This window comes from Sparassis crispa (genome assembly GCF_003851025.1).
Source record: "Sparassis crispa DNA, contig_000002F, whole genome shotgun sequence".
In the NCBI taxonomy this organism is placed as follows: Eukaryota; Fungi; Basidiomycota; class Agaricomycetes; order Polyporales; family Sparassidaceae; genus Sparassis; species Sparassis crispa.
Window position 1 is genome coordinate 504,886 of NW_020939749.1, and position 20,501 is coordinate 525,386.

General features: G+C 49.9%; 4 protein-coding genes across 4 annotated transcripts; 2 read left to right on the top strand and 2 right to left on the bottom strand.

Moving 5' to 3' along the window:
• Positions 1–11,461: 11,461 nt before the first annotated feature.
• On the top strand, positions 11,462–12,890 carry SCP_0301360 (hypothetical protein; the record flags this gene model as incomplete). The annotated part of the gene is made up of 8 exons (XM_027755533.1): positions 11,462–11,662; positions 11,717–11,872; positions 11,930–12,008; positions 12,066–12,174; positions 12,244–12,263; positions 12,313–12,401; positions 12,457–12,497; positions 12,557–12,890. 8 exons carry the CDS (start codon positions 11,462–11,464, stop codon positions 12,888–12,890), a joined length of 1,029 nt encoding a protein of 342 aa, XP_027611334.1.
• A 346-nt stretch (positions 12,891–13,236) lies between these two features.
• On the bottom strand, positions 13,237–16,029 carry SCP_0301370 (Lysine--tRNA ligase, cytoplasmic; the record flags this gene model as incomplete). Its single annotated transcript, XM_027755534.1, has 11 exons — positions 13,237–13,256; positions 13,320–13,397; positions 13,457–13,536; positions 13,589–13,650; positions 13,707–13,864; positions 13,921–13,969; positions 14,022–14,072; positions 14,128–14,938; positions 14,994–15,265; positions 15,776–15,905; positions 15,968–16,029. The coding sequence occupies 11 exons, from the start codon at positions 16,027–16,029 to the stop codon at positions 13,237–13,239; spliced, it is 1,773 nt and encodes a 590-aa protein (XP_027611335.1).
• Positions 16,030–16,360: 331 nt separating this feature from the next.
• Positions 16,361–18,403, top strand: SCP_0301380 (E3 ubiquitin-protein ligase dbl4; the record flags this gene model as incomplete). Its single annotated transcript, XM_027755535.1, has 7 exons — positions 16,361–16,442; positions 16,495–16,655; positions 16,711–17,564; positions 17,619–17,668; positions 17,721–18,081; positions 18,145–18,244; positions 18,302–18,403. 7 exons carry the CDS (start codon positions 16,361–16,363, stop codon positions 18,401–18,403), a joined length of 1,710 nt encoding a protein of 569 aa, XP_027611336.1.
• A 630-nt stretch (positions 18,404–19,033) lies between these two features.
• SCP_0301390 (hypothetical protein) lies at positions 19,034–19,490 on the bottom strand (the record flags this gene model as incomplete). The annotated part of the gene is made up of 3 exons (XM_027755536.1): positions 19,034–19,133; positions 19,194–19,339; positions 19,416–19,490. 3 exons carry the CDS (start codon positions 19,488–19,490, stop codon positions 19,034–19,036), a joined length of 321 nt encoding a protein of 106 aa, XP_027611337.1.
• Positions 19,491–20,501: the final 1,011 nt, after the last annotated feature.

The window sequence follows — 20,501 nt, forward strand, 5'->3', positions numbered from 1 at the left end:
TGCCTGGGATAGTGTCACACTCTCTGATTCCCAGATACAATATGCTGCATTAGATGTCTATGCAGCATGGGCAATATTCGAAACATTCCTAGCAATTCCAGTGGAACAGGTCGTCTCAGATAACACACCTGCAGGAACGCCAGTGAAGCTGATGTCACATGATCGATCCTCTATTGTTGCTTATGGTTTTATCGCTCCCGACCGACTGGTGAAATTTCAAGGTGTCAATGTGTAACGGGTCGGTTCTGACGACCGTTACTCATTATGGACTGCTTACTACTTACCTAAGAAGTTGCTTTATATCCTTTACACTCATCATCTAGCTGTACCTACACTCAGTCTTAGCTACCTTTGGCTATATATTGAGTCCACTGCAGCCCTGGTGAGCCTAAGGATCTAGGCTCTTTACACAATGTGACAAAGACTTGTGTAATTGTCAATGTCACCTCTGTTCTCCAGCCAAGTTATCTGGTTCGTGCAGATCTACTGAAGTCCAAGCAGGAAATGGCAATATCGGACGTTGGTATCACAATACCGTTCAGTCTCTTGTGTAACACTCGTGACCTTCAGTCCTTCATTGGTGGTCAAACTCCTACACATCTCAATCCTCTCACATCACTTTCTCCTGACCCATTCCCTCTATTAGAGACATCCTACTCTGCTATGACTGACTGAGAAGTAGCAACAGGATTGCAAATTGTAAGCCCAGATCTGGATTCACAAGATGATTGGGATGGCGAAGATCAGAAGCTGGCTGACAGCACTCCTGACACCCGAAGTGCCTTGCATGCTGAGGCGCTCACTGTGGACACATCGGAACAACTTACATATGAGGATTCGGCCATTCGCTCTCATGTTTTGGGAGATATATGGCATCTCATGGATCAGATCAAGGTCCCTCTCCATCATGGCTTATGACGTCCATTTACTCGTGCATTGCATGATGCACTCCTTATGCCTGATCCAGAGGACAAGGCTGCGATAGAGGAGGTTCTCAAGCAAAAAATGCCACCACTCACTTGGAACCAGGCCCTGCTTCGAGAATCTGACTGAATTTGGCAGCGTGTCAAGCGATTTGTTCCGCGACTGGATGTTCTGGCGCAGCGCATTGCTGAGGTATTTCATGTCTATGGACCATTAACTGATGCAACAACAGGACAACCACTTTTCAGTGATGCAGTGTGGGACAAGGTGAACAATATCTTGGAGAACATCAGGCTTGGCTACTACTCTGATCCACCAGGTGTTCAGTTGTATACCATTGAACGGAAGGACAAGGATGGACTTGCCATTTATAGGTGTATGCGAGGCACAAACAATGTCAAGGGTGGCGTACATCAGAACATCGCCAAGCGGTTCGGTTCATACAATGCATCACCTCAATTTGCAGTTAACCTACTCCGCGACTATGTTCTGTGTCATAATTTGAAAGTACGTGATTTTCAAAGATTGGGTGGACTGGGTCTTGTGGTGTTGACTACTCTCCAGGTCAGAATGCACAGTCGTACAGGACGACAGTACTCTGGTTCATTTGACATATGGACTCAAAATTGTATTGCATGGCTTGTAGACCAGACACTTGATGGCTTTGCAGTCACGTCCAATGAAGTTTTGCTTGGTGGGTGGGTGAATGGTAATGACTATGTGCCATTCACAGAGTCATTTGGTATTCTTTCACTCTCTGAGACATCTCGAGAGCAGCTTGGCATGCTTATGTATCACCTGGAGTTCGCTCATCACATAGATGCTCGACATACTCACCTGGCGAAGCAACAACAGATGCGCTGTGCTATCCTTCCCATCCACACACCAGAGGAACGAGCCTTGTTTCGCATGCTCATGAAGCAGGGAGTGGGACAGACTGCCGGAAGGAGTCAGCCGAACTGGATTGTGTTCGCTATTGAGTGGTCAAGGCATGGCAACGGGTTGCAGATCTTCTACAAGGCAAGTCGAAGTTGGATAACTCCATATCCACCATGCAGTACTGATTTACTCACAGCTTCCGGAACACCTGAAGAATTACTACAAGCTGTGGAGTGAAAATCAGAATGAGGAGAATTCGATTGAGCAACAACGAGCTGTGTATGAACAAATCCAAAGCCTTCTGATCCCACAGGTCAATCGAGTGCCGCGCATCCTGACGCACACACAAGAAACTCTTGCAAAACTCTTGCAAAAGAAATCAACGCCGGCAAGCGAGTTTCTGCCATGCCAGAAGAAGACAGAGAACTATCCACTTGGCATGTCAGAATATTACTCGGTTGGCACAGTCTCAGACAGTCAGCACTCCAGTTTGAATATGGTGAAGCACCACCGTCTATGTTGGCCACAGATACAAGAGGTGAAAAGTGTCATCAAGATCACAGCACCGCATCGGACAATGCCTCTGCTGTCAAATGACGGGCACCACGAAGATGTATGGTATGCCGTTGTGAAGACTGTCCCGGCAAGTTCCTGTCCAAACTATGTATCTATTTTCCAGAAGCAGTGAGTAATCTAGTCTTTCTCCTTTCGTTTGCATGCTGAGTGGTTCTCACACACTGAAGAATGCTGTCCGCCGCACTCCTGCTGCTCAGCAGCCCGTCGACTTCTATCAGAACTTCACCCCAAATTCCATCCTGATATTGGCCCCCCTAATGACTGTCTATCCCTATCCCCGCGCCATGTCCACAACAACCTCATTGCACAAGAGGAACAAGGTGCAATAACCTTCAATCTCTCTGTAACCAGTACTGATGATCTGGAACCCAACTTCTGCATCTTCTCTGACCCTAACTCACACTGTACCGACCCGGCATCTCGCTGTCATGAACCTCTCCTTCCACTTGTTGAACCTGTCACAGTATACACTGATGGCTCTGCCATTCACAATGGCGACGACAATGCCCAGGCCGGCAGCGGCCTTTGGTTTGGTCACAACAACCCCCAAAACTGCTCAATTTGCATCTCAAGCCTTCCCCAGTCCAATCAAACTGGAGAAATCGCTGCTATCCTTAAAGCTACACAGCTAGTCAACCACTTTGCCCCTCTCCACATTGTTAGTGACTCTAAATATGCCATTGATGGGCTAACAAAACACCTCCCTAAATGGGAAGCCAGAGGATGGATTGGAGTATCTAACAAACAACTCTTCCAAGCCACTGCCGCTCGCCTTCGTGAATGCGGTGCCATTACCACCTTCCGATGGACTAAGGGCCACAATGGTGACATTGGGAATGAAGAAGCGGACCTTCTTGCCTCTGCAGGGGCGCAAAAAATGCTACCAGACCCACTAGACACCATAATTAAACCCACCTTCCATCTATCTGGTGCACAAATCTCAACTCTTACACAACGACTGGCCTACCAAGGCCTGCGTGAACAAATCCCCCTACTACCCCGCAACTCGACATTAATCAATCTGGACATCATGCGTTATGCTATCCAAGCCTGTACTGACCGTCTACCCACAGATGCCACAATCTGGCACTCTATTCGCTCCAAGGACATCACAAGGAAAATATGTGACTTTCTTTGGAAAGCACTACACAACGCCCATCGCTGTGGAGCCTGGTGGGAACACATCTCTAATTTTGCCCACCGATCTATCTGTACCACCTGTGATATAACTGACTCCATGGATCACATCCTTACCAAATGTAATGCCCCTGGTCAATCAATTATCTGGTCCCTCGCAAAAAAACTCTGGCTAAAAAAACACCACACATGGCTGCAAATCCAATTCGGAACCATCCTTGGCTGCGGCCTCATTGCGTTCAAATCAACATCTGGTAAGAAACTACCCGGAACCAGCCGCCTCTTCCGCATTCTCATCTCTGAATCTGCACACCTAATTTGGTGTCTTCACTGTGAACGTGTCATCGACAGAGGGAACGATAAGGAAACATGGCATTCAATGCCAGAAATAACACGACGTTGGACTAACATCATTAATAAATGTTTGGAACTTGACATAGCAATGACGAACCGAAAATTCGAGCGGAAAGCCCTTTCCTGAACCTGTGTCCTCCAAACATGGAGCGGCACACTTCATAATGAACACCTTCTTCCTGACGATTGGATCGGACAGTCGGGGGTTTTAGTGGGTATTGAGTAACTGGAGCAGGCCCCGTGGGTCAACGCCTATCGAGGAACCTGCCTATGATAGCTACTCTGAGCCCCACACTATCTAACCTCGTATAGATGTGCGTAAATGCATTTCCCCCATGGTAGGACTTTAAAATGGTGTAATTCCTGACCCTAGCTGGGCTGGGGGGCTGACTTTGTCCGTTGCCCCAGCCCTATGCTCCTCCAAAAAAACAAAAAAAAACAAAAAAAAATGCTGTCTGCACATCCAAGAAAGGCCAATGTGCGGCCAAAGTGACAGCACCAAATGTTGCAGGCCCTTCCACGAGCCGAGCAACGATCTCTGCAATTGAAGCTGTTCTGGAATTCACATTCTCATCTCCTGCTGCAGGACCAACCAGTAATCTTCCTGCGCCATCTACATTCACTGCTCCTGTGGTGCAAACGGCTATGACCAACACTCCAGGAAGTTTTATGTTGACTGCACCAAGCCTGTATGGTGACACCTGTCTCTTTTCATCACTGCAACTCAGCACCACATCCAACGTGCCGATCTCACATGCACCTGCAGAACCCACTGGCCATAGTCCCCTCAATGCCACAGTCCCTAGCCTCTCCGAGCAGTCCACGATTCCTGGCCTGTGCATTGCAGGGTCCAACAACGCTGCATCTAGCACGCTACAGGGCAGTGAGTTGGAGAATCTCGGGGAGCTCGTGTGCGCACCATAATTGACAGAGTGAGGTGTGTCTGTCCCGCAACATGCCATGTATACTCATCCTAATGGCCCTGTTAGAAATCGCGCCTTAGTTCCCAAATAGGAAGGTAGTGATGGTGGGTCAAGATGCGTCGGGGCGCATGATTACGTGTTCTAAAATAGATTTCAGTATATATACAGTTCTAGATGCTCCACTTTATATAAGCAAATTTCCTTCTTTATCTTTCTTTGTAATCATGCCCTCGGTATGTCTGTCCCAAGGAAAAATTTCTGGAGGCTCCAGAATTTTATGGGCGCTACTATGGGCGCTACTTTCCAACACTCCCCCTTAAGCTGATGGGCATTCCGAGCTCCTTTGTAAGCTTCTCATGCCTCGGCTTAGGGAGCAACTTTGTTAGGATATCCACTATCATGTCCTCCGTGGGACAGTAATGGATATCAATATATTTATCCCTCAATTTCTCACGCACATAATGATGCTTTACATCAAAATGTTTTGATTTTGCGTGGAATTGGTGATCACGTGTGATTGAGATTGCCGCTGTATTGTCCTCAAATAAAATCGTAGGATCTTGTTGCTCGAAACCTATTTCTTTGAATAGTGTTCGGAGCCACACAGCTTCTTTTGCCGCTTCTGCAGATGCCATATATTCAGCTTTCATGGTAGATGACGCGACCGTGATTTGCTTCTTTGAGCTCCATGTGATCGTACCATTTCCTAATTTGAATAAATATCCCGAGATTGATTTTCGATCTTGAATATCATTCACATAGTCTGCATCTGAGTAGCCCACGAATTTGGCTTGATCTTCGGGCTTGACATCTGCAATTGGCCCGTAGATTATTCCCAGTTCTCGTGTTCCAGATAGATAGCAGAGGACGCGTTTAGCAGCAGTCCAATGAGCCATTCCAGGATTGGCAGTAAATGAGCTAAGCCGTTGCACGGCATGAGCAATGTCTGGCCTCATGGCAATTGCCGCGTACATCAGTGATCCAACGAGTGATGCATATCCATTGTCTCGGTCGCATTCATCATTGGTTTTGGGTTCTTCTTTTTCAAGCACTGTATTTGGATCAAGAGGCATCCCGACTGTGTTGGCGTTCATAAGCCCATTCTTGTGTAGGATAGACTCAATATATTTTGTCTGAGAGATTTTGATTGTCCGCTTTGAACGGTCTCTCTCAATTTCTATCCCCACAATTTTCCGGAGTTTGCCAAGGTCGGTAACTTCGAACATATTTTGGAGTTCACTCTTCAATTAATCCATCAGTGCACAATCATTGGTGAATATTAATAGATCGTCTACCCAAACGGTGACAATTTCTATCTTATCACCTTTGATCCGAATGTATGCACATGGATCCGAAATAGGCGCTTGAATCCCGCGTCTAGTAACTTGCGGTTCAGCATAATATTCCATTCTCGGCCAGACTGCTTTAGCCCATAGAGGGTTTTCTTCAATTTACATACGTGATACGTTCCGTTGCTGTATCCTTCAGGTTGCCACATGTACACTTCTTCTTTGAGAGTTCCATTAAGATAGGTGCCTTTCACGTTCATCTGTCTGATCTCCCAATCTAAGATTGTGGCTAGCCCGAGGATGGCTCGCATGGTTTCAAGGTGGACTACGGGTGCGAACGTCTCGGTATAGTCCATGCCTGAGATTTGGGAATATCCCTTCGCAACCAGGTGGGCTTTGTATTTAATTATTTCACCTTCTTTGTTTGTTTTCTTGACTAGAACCCATTTATTTCCTACGGGTTTTTGGTCTTCGGGAGATTCCACTAACTCCCAAGTCTCCATACCCTGTAGTTGATTGAGCTCCATCTGGACTGCCTGTTCCCATTTGGGCCACTCAAGTGATCTCTTGGCATCACTGAGCGTCTTTGGCTCGTCCGCGTCCGCATTTCCGTGGGCGCTCATCGCAATATAGACTAATTCGGCATTTGATTTATCTGGATCATTATCCAGATCTTCGTCTGCCTCTGGGTCATGCATTAGATGGTAATCATGCTGAACTGTCTTTCTTCTGGTTCGTCTGGGCTGGCTTGGTGCGTCCGTCCCACTTTCCTCGTGTTGATCAGGATCATCATCCTGTCTGCACTTTCACGGATTTTTGGAAGGTGACTGTGGCGCGGAAGTTTCTAACTCCCCCTCACGCCGTACGTCTGTGGTTGTTGTGAGGTTTGGGACTTCGGGTCTCCTTTCCGCATGCAGCACATCTGACGCATTGCTAGGTAAAGTGTCTGGAAATATATTTTGCTCCCCCTCACGCTGTGCTGTGAGGATAGGTACATCAGATCCTATTTGCTCTTGTGGCACGTGAGGCGCATTGCCGGGCAAATGGTCCGGGAAATTCGAAGAAAATTGGAAATTATGCGAGATTTTAATCTGGCGTGTGTGCGCATCATAATATTTGATGGCTTTGGGTCCATCAATGTATCCAATAAAAATATATTTGTTGGCACAGGGCGCTAGCTTGGATAGCGTTGCGTCCTCCATGAGGACCCATACGGGGGAACCGAATTCTTGTAGGTACGAGATATTTGGTTTCGTCCCATTCCATTTTTCTTCGGGAGTTGCCCCATTTAACACCTGGGTAGGCGATCTATTTTTAATATAGACTGCATGAGCAATCACTTCAGCCCAAAGATAATGAGGTAGATCTCTCACATAGATCATTGCGCGCACTAGTCCAAGCAGTGTGCGATTCAATCTCTCAGAGACTCCATTCTGGGATGGTGAGTACAGCGCAGTCAGACCCATCTCAATCCCTTTTATTTGACACCAGTTAATTAATTCGGTGTTCATGTATTCTTGACCGTTGTCGAGCCTGAGTCGCAAGGGTTTGTTTCCAAACTTACACTCGATATAGGTAATATAATTCTTTACCTTTTCAGTTACTTCATCTTTATGCCTCATAAATAGTACTGTACTTCGACGACTGTAATCGTTAATAAATGTAATAAAATATTTCCACCCTTGTAGAGCAGCTGTCTGCGCAGGTCCCCACACATCTGTGTGTGTTAATTCTTCGGGTACCTTGCTGCATTTATCCGTCTCTTTGGGAAATGGCTTCCGCGTCGCCTTTGCTTGGATGCACGCCTCACAATTAATTTCATCTGTGCTTGGCGAGATTTCTAGGCCATCAACAAGCCCTTCGCGATATAATTGCATAAGCACTGGTTTCCCGATATGACCATGGATCTTGTGCCACTCTTCCCAGGTATGCGGGCCATATTCCTTAGCAGTATAGGTTCGCGCAGGTTGCAGAACTATTGGACGCAATTTCAACGAATATAGTCGTCCATTTTTCTTGCCTATAGCAAGAGTGTGTTTATTTTTATCTATTAGTATTGCACGACTATTACCCATAAGTACTCTTCCTCCCGCGTCGTCCAAACGCGTGATGAAGAGGAGGCTATTGGGTGCTGTCGGCGCATACAGTACACTGTGGAGACGGAATTTCACTTTCCGATCTCCTACTTCACTTTCGACATCAACCATACTGCGGCCCAATACCTGCATTGGTTGCGGTCTGATCCCCGTGATCGTGTGATCTTCGAGCGCCTGATAGGTCGCGAAGACTTCATGACGATTTGTAATGTGCGAAGTTGGCCCGGAGTCAGCAAACCACTCATAGAAAGAAGCGATTTTGCCATCAGATCTGAGAGATACAGTGTCACTATCATTATCATAGGCTATTTTTGCCTCATCCTCTTTTGGTTCGACCTCGCACACTTCGTAAGCACATTCCATCCTTTGCTGTTTCATCGGTGGGCCCCGTCTGGCTTTACTGCCGCCTTTAGCCCAACAATCCATGGCCTTATGCCCGAATTTTCTGCAATTCATACATTTGACCTTGTCGCGGTGCCAACACTCATTACCAAGATGTCCCCACTTTCCGCAGATTGAACATTTTTTGTATTCCCCGAAGGGGCACTTCTTTCCTTTGGCAACCATGACTTGGTCTGAGGATTGGCCGCGCTCGCCACGCTCGTGCCTTTGCCTATTTTCATCAAGAATGATGGCAATCAATTCTTGTGATGTAAGCTGAGGGCACACATTGTCAGCACCTTCGGCGCCAACATTGCTGCCCACGGTGCCAAAGTAAGAGCTGAGGAAAGAGTCCCAGCCCTCCAGAATGAGCTGGAAATCCTCGTCAGAAACAACCTTCCCCATTAGGTGGAGTTGTTCCTGGATCTGTCGTAGCTGTGTGATGTGACTGGAGATATTATCTTTTTCCTTGGCTTGCATCTGGTAAAAGCGCCGGCACAGCGTGAGAATCCCATGCTGTTCACGCTGTTCCTTGACTGTGTGAAGCTGCTCCCACATGGCCCGTGCCGTCTCGGCTCCAGCGATGTGAACCATCTGAGAATCTCCCAGCGATAGCACAATTACGTTCTGGGCCTTGAGGTCCTTCTCTCCCCAGACACTAATCTCCACCTCTCTCGCTGCCCTATTGGCCGGGTCATTACTCGGCTGTGGCTTCGGTGTCTTTCCGGTCACATACTCCTGGAGACCCTTATCATTAAGGATGGCCTCAACGCGGCACTTCCATGGGAGCTAATTGTCTTCCTTCAGGAGCGGGATTTGGTAAGCATTGCTATTGCTCGTATTATCAGCGCTGGTCGACATTATTTGTTCTCGTACTAGTAAGGGGGTAACAATTTTTGTAGCCACAATAGGGGCTGTTGTTATCCGAGTATTTATTAGCTAGAGCCGGGGCTCATAACCTGTTAAAAATCGCGCCTTAGTTCCCAAATAGGAAGGTAGTGATGGTGGGTCAAGATGTGTTGGGGCGCGTGATTACGCGTCCTAAAATAGATTTCTGTATATATACAGTTCTAGACGCTCCACTTTATATAAGCAAATTTCCTTCTTTATCTTTCTTTGTAATCATGCCCTCAGCTTGTCTGTCCCAAGGGAAAAATTCTGGAGGCTCCAGAATTTTATGGGTGCTACTATGGGCGCTACTTTCCAACAGGCCCTTTACTCAATGGTATAGCTCCGCATCATCAACAGGATCAAGTCTTTATTTTCATCATAATGTATGTCCCTCTTGTAATGCACTACAGTAGTGCAGCACTAGTCCCCTATCCTATACGTTACCGCCCACTTTGTCGCTGCATCGTTTTGGCGCACCTTTTCTTTGTTTCTCTTCCCATGAGCATTAATTAATTTCTTTTAATTAATTAATTTTCCACGTGCACTACACCTATAGTTAGAGTGCCGATTATGCAAGTCTAATTGAATGCTGCCGGCGACGCTCGCCATGGCCCACATGCCTCTGCCTCCCCCTTTGGGAGCAGATCCTGCTGGACACACCCAACCGGGAGTGCTGCCGGTTGGAGGTAGTTCTTGCCAGATATACCCAACTGGGAGTGCTACCGGTTGGAAGCAGACCTTGCCGGATACACCCAACTGGGAGTGCTGCCAATTGGGAGCGGATCCTGCCGGATACACCCAACTGGGAGTGCTCCTGATTTTGCGGATAGCCTGAATGCAGCAGGGGCACCTAGCCAGCAGTGCGCGGACAGGAGCTCGCTACGCTCCTGCTCTGAACCGCCGCCTGCTAGCTAGGTATGTCATCTTTCTCGGTGCACGCTCGCAATGCCTGACCGCTCCTGCACTGAACTGCAACTGGTGGTTAGATTTATTCAGCTGCCCGCCCTTCCCACACCGTGGTAGTTACATTTCTCATTTCTGTACGTATGTACTGAGTTGGGAAATTCCACACGTGCGGCACCTGGGGCAAGCACCTGGGTGCCGCCCATTGGGCACCCGGAGGATACCTCCACAGGCGCCCGAGACCGACTAAACTCACTGGCCACGCTAAGTCCTGAGCGCCTGAGATTAGAGTGTAATGGCCGGACTTTGCACACCATATAGCCTTTACTAGATTTTCGGAGCTCACACGATATGCTGCCCAAATCTGAGGAGACATAAAGTTTCTAAGATGCCTTAGGATGTATCTACCAATTTTTGCGACATTTTATTCGGGACGGGAGCGGAACGTACAGCCCTCCGATTGAGCAAGGCCCGAACTGCACGAACTGCACGACTTTGCACACCCGTGGGAACGGTCCGTCAGCGCGGCGCGAGGCCCGCTTCGCGACGCGTCGGGACTACTTCACCAGCCATAAATCTTTCCTACAGGGTGTAATTCTACTCTAATCCTTTCTTAGCAAAAGATGTTCGGAAACATGTCAGCCTTCTGTATAAAATAGTGTTTTTGTGTGAGAGGAGCATCATTTTATTGCATTTACTGTACATACTACAGAAGTGTTACTTACTCGGCTAGTTCTTGCAGTTTGGCCAATCTCAAAATTTCCTGCCTGTGCAATTCTGCCCCGTTCACCTCGGGTATTTGCACAGTGAAGGATCTAATAAACTCCTAGATAGACAAAAAAAGCAGGTCAGCCAGGTAAGAATTGAGAGTGTGCCTGGCAGGTGTGCAAAGTGATGGGGGTGTGCAAAGTGATACTGTATGTGGCTGACAATGGTGTGTAGTCGGGGCACCGGAGGCGCGCACCGCGAGACGAAGTAGTAGTGTCCGATGAAACTTGTATGCGCTTACACCGGTACCGTGTTTCATGATAGTATTAGACCACGGTCTACTCTACGCCCGTGTATGCCCTTGTCGTAACGTTCCCTTCGATAGGGCTACGCCCGCATTATGGCTGATGTTCCTCTTGTTTCCGTCAATCTTGCTTCCCTAGCAATAGAAAGTTTTCTCTATGGCATCTTCTTCGTCCTCTTCGTGACTACTACGTGGTTTCTGCTCCAGCGAGCGAAGCACGAACAAGCAGGTATTCAATCGGCTTTCCGAAGGCCTCTATTCTTGGCAGGAATTGCCATGTTTTTGACCATCACCGCCGTAAGTCCTCCGTCTCGATGTGGGCCTAGTACTTGGTGATGGATTCATGATTAGCACTGGGTACTCAGCGTCGTGCGCGCATTCGACGCCTTCGTGCACTTCGATGGAGGGAAATCCCCTTTGGAGTTTTATGCCTATCCGAGTAGACCAGCAGCGATTGCGAAAATCGGCCTGGTGAATGTGACGCTGCTTCTCGGAGATGCAATTCTCGTGAGTATGGCTCGGTCCTCTTTAGTTTTGCTCTTTCGTATAATATCGGTCGGACAGATCTATCGCCTCTGGGTGATCTCAGGGTACTGCAGAATGATTGTTGCGTTGCCTATAGTTTTTTTCCTAGGCTCTCTCGGTGAGTGTGCGCTCTACCATCCTGGTGTTTCTCACATGTGCTCGTGTCCTGAGTCAGCCTCATGTGCGGCCCTCACATATCTGGCCTCAAGAGCAAATGCAGCTACTGGATCCTTTTATACTCCAGAGGATTTCTCGACCGCTGCTGCGACTACATTTACGCTCGTGTTCGTGTCCCTCCACTAAGTTGAACTCACCGATCGAAGTAGTACTGACCTCCTCCCCGTCTTTTCCAGCACCAACATATTGTGTTCTTGTATGCGAAATTCACGGTGTTATACTCTTTGCTGACCACCTCACAACAGCACTTATTGCGTTCAAGTTGTGGCGGACACACGCCGACGTCGGGCTCGCCGGTGTGAAGGCCTACGGCGGTGGCAATCTCAAGCTCACGGTCGGTCAAGTTCGTTTCCCAGAAACATACCTTCATCTGACTCTCTGCGCCGCAGCGCGTGCTCGTCATATGCATCGAGAGCGCCGTCCTCTACGTGTACGCATGCACCTAACGCACTTCGAGTTCACTTCCCACCGCTGACGCTCCCACTCCAGTACCTGGACCGCCCTCTACCTCGGCGTGTACGCGTCGCGCTCTGTCCTCCAGCTGGCGATCGCCGACGCATGGGGCCCGATCTCCGGCATCGCGTTCATGCTCATCAGTGCCCGCGTCGCGCTCGTCCGCGCACAGAGCCAGCAGTCGGCTGCGAGTTACGTCAACGACCTTGCGCTCGCCGTCAGCGCGAACAATGTCGGTGCGGTGTTCGAGCGGCCGACGACTCCCCCTTGCGATACTGTCAAGACGGATGGAGAAGATGTGGGTAATATTGTCGGAGACGAGGAAAACGTGCGGACACTGATGCTTGGAACCTTAGACGATGGCAGCTAATTCTAATGTTAGCTGTCACTTCCGGAGGTAGAGATACATGTGCATAATGGTCTCCGTAGTTGTAAATATTGTACGACACTGCATAATTCACAGGTGTGCTTTTTATATATATTTAAAATCCTGTTTATGCCATTGTCCTCGAGGGCGGAGCCCTATGGTAGACAATAGCCCACGGATGTACTAATCATGGGGGCGTAGCATTGTTCTTACTTTCGTGGTCGTCCTCCACTACTGGCTTGCAAGCTGGGACGGGCATGCGATCTATACGTCGTGTCAGCTGGGAGGGCCTCATTAGATTGTGAATCACGTCTCGTCTGGGGTAGGGCAGTTTTCTATTCTACACGATCTACACAATCAAATATGTCTCTGCCCGTATAAGTACGGTAACTATTAACATTGCGCCGCAGCCAGCACACTAGATCTGCCCACCTGGGCCCACCGACCCGGTGGTATTCGTGGCAGTCTCGATCGGCTTCATAGCAGGGAAGAGTAACACTTCCTTGATGTCTGCGGTGGTCACGGTCGTCAGCATCAGGACCACAGAATCACCAAAGTGATAGGCCCACTCGTCGAATTCGTCAGGAACATCACGAGGCGATCGATGCCAAGACCCCAGCCGCCTGTTGGCGGAAGACCGTGCTCGAGCCTGTGATTTGACGTCAGCACCAGTGGAGTAGTCGCCGACAATTGGCACGTACGCGTCGACGAAGGTTTCGTCAATCCCCTGCGCTTCCTCGTCGCCCTGCTCCTTCTGCCGCACCTGCGTCACAGTGTCAGAGAAGGCCGTGTAATAGCCGCGGATAGGGTAAGGCGTACCTGCTCCTCGAAGCGCAACCGCTGCTCAAACGGATCGTTCAACTCCGTGTACGCGTTGCAGAACTCCTTCCCGCACATGAAGCCCTCGAAACGTTCGCACAGACCTGGTCGCGAGCGGTGCCATTTGGCGAGCGGCGACATGACTTGTGGGTGACCCACTGCAAAATTCGCTTCAGTTGAGTCTGTCTAGGCAGCATTAGGCAAATTCACTGACCGATGAAGGTCGGAGATATGCAAAGCGGTTCGATGAACTCGCCAACGAGCTAACGTCTGCGTTAGCTATCGAGTTCACGGATCTATGTGATCCGCTCGTACCTTGTCCAGGAGACGAGCATTTGTGCGAGGCTCACTACAATCGACATTGTGCTGAACGTCACGTCAGCCTCAAAATGACATCGCATCGCCTTCGACGCGTCCTCACCTTTTGACACACATCCCGTAGAAATTTGTTCGCCTCGTCTGTGTGAAGTGTCTCGCCAGGTGGAAATTTGACACCGAGCTTCTCCTCCAATGTCTCTATCATGTCGTATCTCTTCCATGGCCGCTTGAACTCGAGCTCGTATACCTTGGAACTCCCCTTGCCCTCTGGATGGAACTGGAGTGTCGTCTTCCCGCCAGTCAGGTAGCGTACCATGCCCTCGAGCAGGCTCTCGGTGAGGTCCATGAGATCATACATGTCCGCGTATGCCATATAAAATTCGCATATCGTGAACTCGGGGTTGTGGGTGAGGTCGATGCCCTCGTTGCGGAACACGCGTCCGATCTCGTATACGCGGTCGAGCCCGCCGACGACGAGCTGCTTCAAATACAACTCCGGAGCGACGCGCAGGTACAGGTCGAGGTTGAGGTCGTTGTGGTGCGTGATGAAAGGCTTCGCCGTCGCACCACCCGCGATCATGCTCGTCATCGGCGTCTCGACCTCGAGGAAGCCCAGGTTGTCGAAAAACCGCCGCACGTAGTTGATGATCTTGCTCCGCGTGATGAAAATACGCCGCGTGTCTTCAGAGAGGATCAGGTCGAGGTAGCGCTTCCGGTACCGCGTCTCCTGGTCTTTCAGCCCGAAGTGCCCGGAGGGTAGTTGGTGCAGGTTGGGAGCGAGGAGAAATGTTTCGGAGGGGACGATGGAGAGTTCGCCCAGCTTGGTCCTGGAAGGCGTACCAATGACACCGACGATATCGCCACGACGAAAGTTGTCGTGAAGGGTCGCAAACCCTTCTGGGTCTTTAGCGTCTCTGTGAAACTTGTGTGAGGAAATAGGCACGCTAGAAGGAACTGGATGAAGTCTACTGCTTGGTCGCCATAATCTGCACCTTCTTGCCCTCACTATGGAGGTCGTAGAAGCGCAAATTCTTGCTGTTTTCGCGCATGTTGTGGAGGCGTCCTGCGAGGCACTCGACAGCACCGGTCAACTTCTCTCCGGGCTTGATTTTACCCTCGGGACCGTATTTCTCTATGTATTCCGAGATGGATATCGAGACATTGAACTTGTGAGGATATGGATTTGGACTCTGGGTCTCCTTGAGCTTCTGGACATGCCGAGAACGCATCTCGAAATATTGCTGCCCGTTGAACATCGTCAGTATGTGAACGAAATCGGAACGAAGTAGGGGAGATACAGGGACTGCTGTTAATGCACAGTCCAAATGTGTGAAACATTTCAATGCGTCATAGAGACTAAGGACATGCATAACTCTACATGGGAAGGACATTGGAGATCACACGACGTAATTAGCAATCCCCTGCCAAGCTGCTGCATTCAGTGACACAGCAGTCTCTCAGCTTCAATAGTGCCTTGCAACGCGCAGCAAACAGATACCCTCTCATCTCATCAGAACTTTCGAGGAGGAGTCCAAACAGGGTAACGGGGAAAGCCAACTGACTGTGTCAGTTGCTGTCCAAGGAAAGATCAAAAATGAGATGGCCAAGTATTCTCGAATGACGAAGTAGAACTAGGACACCATCGATATCCTAGTTCCACAGCCACTGGTACAAGTTCACCGCCGCATTAGATGGCTCCTCAGGATATGAAGTCGGGCTTTCCGCATGCGCAGGTCGAGAATGCCACTCACGTTAGGGTTGAGATCGGCTTCATTGACTGCAGCAGCCTTCGGGCCTGCAGCAGGCTTCTGGGGCTGCGCAGCAGCTTTTTCTGCCTTCTTTGCCTCCTTCTCCCTCTGTTTTTCACGTCGCTTGAGCTCCCTGATCGCGTCTAGATAGGTCAAACGCGGTGCACAGAACATAGCCTGGATAGTCGGACGCACTGCTTGGAGATCATCTCGCCCGTCACTGGGTCCTTGTGCGATCCTGTGGATTCTGTCGCCATATTTCTGAGCAGGCCGTGGGCGAGAGGGAATTTTCTGTGCAGCAGGAGCGGACGTGCAGGTGATCTAGAGACGATCAGCCTGTGCATCCAACTTTTTATCCACCTTCTCTCGAGTCACGATCTGCACCTGTACAGATGCAGGAAAGGGTTGGAGAATTTCTCCGCTTAGGGTTAGGAGTTGAATAATTGAATAATTGAGAGTATATCGGAGTGCGAAATCTTCCTCCGATATATTGAGTTGTGGGCGCTTCCTCACATTGCCCGACCGCGACCGCGTGCGGACCGCAGGCAAGCCATATTCCCTACCACCACAACAGCCACCACCATCAACATGTCATCAGACAACGACTACTCCGATGAGGACAATGAGTACTATGACGAGGACGAAGATATGCTTGATTACGAAGATGACGGTGGGTGCACTGTGACTCGTGCTCCTCGCCTACTGATCAAGTACTCTGCCAGGCTCAGCCTCTGAGATGGAGATCGATGGACTGAATGACGGATTCGATTCAGGCAGCAGGCGTAAAGTCTACGAGGTGGATTATGAGTCGCTCAGCCAGTCGCAGGTCGAGGCGCTCATGAAAGCAGACGTGGATCACATCAGCAGCATCTTCGGGGTCGGGGTGAGTTCTCTCCCATATGTATTCCCTCTATATTGCTGCTTAATGTTTTCCGCAGCCAGATGTTGCGTCGCTGCTATTGCGGCACATAAACTGGAACAAGGAGAGGCTCATCGAGAAATATATGGACAACCCTACCGCGGTTGCTACCGCCGCGGGCATCTCCGCGCCAGAGAAATCGGCAGATCCTCCAACATCTTCGTCGTCGCGCAGTCAGTCCCAATCTTCCTCTACCCGCCAGACGCTGGTCGGCCCGCGGCGGACCACGCGGCGTACGACGGCGGAGGCACCGAAGTCGGGCAAGACGAAGATTCTGGAGCGGGTGAGCCCGCCAGCTGAGGTGACGAAGGCGCAGCCGTTCGTGTGCCCGATCTGCTTCGACGACACGCAGATAGCAACGCTCGCGCTGGCGTGCGGGCACCAGTTTTGTACCAGCTGCTGGGCGGCGTACGCGCACTCCAAGGTACGCACAGAGGCGGAGAGCTGGATAACGTGCATGGCGGAGGGCTGCGCCCTCGTCGCGCCTGACGCGTTCGTGCGCACTGCGCTCGCAGACGACGCGACGACTTGGGTCCGCTTCCAGGAGCTGCTTGTCCGTCACTTCGTCGCGAGCATGCCCGCGCTCAAGTACTGCCCGTACCCGTCCTGTACATACACCGTATCTTGTCCCGCGGGTGCGTCGAAGTCGACGCTCGCAACTATCGTGCCGATTGTGAAATGTGGCGCGAACGCGACGCACACGTTCTGCTTCGGATGTTCCGTGGAGAGCGACCACCGGCCCGTTATATGCGCGGTTGCGAAGATGTGGCTGCAAAAGTGTCGCGACGACAGCGAGACGGCCAACTGGATCAAGAGCAATACCAAGGAGTGCAGCAAATGCCAGAGCACGATCGAGAAGAACGGCGGATGCAAGTGAGTGATGCAAGTTTATTCACCATCGGATACACAAGCTTACCTGTGCTGCAGCCATATGACGTGCAAGAAATGCAAGTACGAGTTTTGCTGGGTATGCATGGGTGCGTGCACATGCTACTCGAAGGTCCACGGAGTGTTGAGGAGTATTTTTAGGCCCCTGGACCGAACACGGCACCGCGTGGTACAACTGCAACCGGTACGACGAGAAAGCGAGCATAGACGCGCGCGACGCGCAGTCTCGCAGTCGCGCGTCTCTCGAGCGGTACCTGCACTACTACAACCGGTGGGCGAATCATGAGCAGTCGAAGAAGCTCTCAGTCGAGTTGTACGCGAAGACGGAGAAGAAAATGGAGGAGATGCAGATCACGAGTGCGCTCTCGTGGATCGAGGTGCAGTTTATGCGCAAGGCCGTCGATGAGGTCATCCGCTGCCGCACGACACTTATGTGGACGTACGGCATGGCGTACTACATGGACGCAGGCAACCAGAAGGAGCTGTTTGAGGATAACCAGCGGTGAGTTATTCTACTTTATTTTTTGACCGCGGCACCGGCTGGTAAGCTCAACAAGCGATGTAGGGATCTTGAGCGCGCGGTGGAGGAGCTCTCTGAACTGATTGAGTCCCCGATCGAGCCCGAGATTATCACGACGCTCCGCCAGAAGGTGACCGATAAGACCGTACGTCCCTCCACAACATTATGCACATGTACCTGCTTACGCGGACCGCTCTTCCAGGTCTACGTGCAGAAGCGCAATGAGATCGTCCTTGAGGACACTGCGAAGGGCTTCGTGGAGGGCCGCTGGATCTGGAACGTAAAGGTTGAGGGCTTCGACTGAATGACGTCTCATCATACGCATCACCGCTCGCCACACAAGTATCCCTTGCCGCTATCGACGCATACCTAGGTAACCTTCCATTTTATCACCCTATCGTTACGCTGTCTCGTAATACTACACGTACCCTGCACATTTCGTTCTCCTGGGTTTGTCCGAATCCTCGTTCCATTTGTGCTCACTTATAAGTTTTCGGCGCCGGTATCACCACTGTATCTACGGACACTTGTGTCGATTACGTTGTTTCTCTACCACCACACTGACGAATCAATCGCATGTTAGAATACTTTCTGGGAGCATATGTACGCATCCCTGGGAATGTTGAACACTGCTGCGACGACGAGGAGAGTTTGTGGCGTCATTGAAATTGTATGTACGAAAGGAAGGCCAAGTCAGTGCCCGTGGCCAATTGCTCACATTAGTCGAATTGCTCTGAAGATCCTTGTCAAGCTCTGCCATGAAGCTCTCCACAAAAAGTAACTTCGGACTCACGATTCTCGGGGCCGTATCTTCCGCCAACAGAAAACCGGCATGTAAACGAAGCCGTTGTGTGCACAGTATCGTGAAGGATCGCTGTGGTCCCATGAGCTGGATACGCCGCCTTCGCTAGCCAGACACAATAGGGTGGTCAAACTAGACATGAGAGATGGGAAGGGGGGAAGGGGTGCGGCCAACGCAGTACTTAAAGCACGCTACTGCAGAGAAAGTTGCCTGTAGAGGACCGACGCTCTCTCTGGATGGGTGAGGGGAAATGAGCAAGGAAGTGCCAGACTGGTTTGCACGAGATGCGTACTGGACTTGGACATGCTCCTTCGCAGCTGGCAAGGCAGGGCGGCGAGGGGCAAGGCGGGCAGGATGAGTGTAAGTGCAATAGTTTGTCTTGGTGAGGCTGCGCTGCTGCCTCCCCTCCCGATGGAGACCGCAGATCTGGGCCACGCACTGCCAGTGGGTAACGGAATGGAGACCGTCAGTATGGTCACAGCACAAAGCCTGGTAAAGTAGATGCCGGACCCACTTGCATGGGATGGACTTGAAGACACTTCTTTGTAGCTGGCAAGACGGGGAGGCCGCCGAGGCACAGCGCACGCATGAGGGTGGATTGTAAAGATGATTAGCGACCTTGTCTACCTACGCCGCTGTCTCCCTGCCCGATAGAAACTGTGATGTCTATGCAATTTATCGGGCTCCAGATACAGTGATGTTGCAGCAGATTCAGACTGGGATGCATATGACATTGATAGGGACCACAGTCAAGATATGCAAATGTGCAAGAGCATCATGTGCAGCAGTATACACCAGCTTCGATGGTGTTGCCTCGTAGACAACCTGCTGAGAACGGCCCATCTGTCACGGTGGCAGTACCTGACCATGCAATGTCAGGGACATGGAGAATTCCCCCTTCACTTTAGATCACTGAGAAATTGTGTTCACTGCAATAGCGACTTCGAGCTGTGATATACCCACTGCAACATCAGGAAAACCCAACTTTTCCTTAAAAGGGCACTTAAATAACTTAAATGGACTTATGGTCCTTATTTAAGGACATAAGGACAAAAAGGACCTAAGGCATATTCCCTGAGTGTCTGAAATTCGACTTATTTGAACACTTATGGCCTTAAATAAGGGTTGTCAGACCCAAAAGTCTAAATAAGTCCGTAAGAGAAAGTGGGGTTTTCCTGATGAACACTACGACACTGCAACATAGTGATATAGCAAGACTGCATACTGTGTTTAGAGACTGTGACTGTGACTGTGATAGTGACATAGTGACACTGTGATAGCAACATAGCAATACTGTAATACTCCAAGCTGTGATACATTAGAAAAACCCAACTTTTTCTTATGGAGCTATTTTGACTTTTCAGTCTGACAACCCTTATTTAAGGCAATAAGTCTTCAAATAAGTGTCAATAAGTCTAATTTCAGACACTCATATAATATGCATTAGGCTCCTTTTTGACCTTATATCTTTAAATAAGAATCATAAGTCTATTTGAGTCAGTTAAGTACCCCTTTAAGTAAAAGTTAGATTTTGCTAATGTATAAGATATGCCTCATTCATGCGTGACCACACCATGTGGCAACTGATTTGCATTCTCTT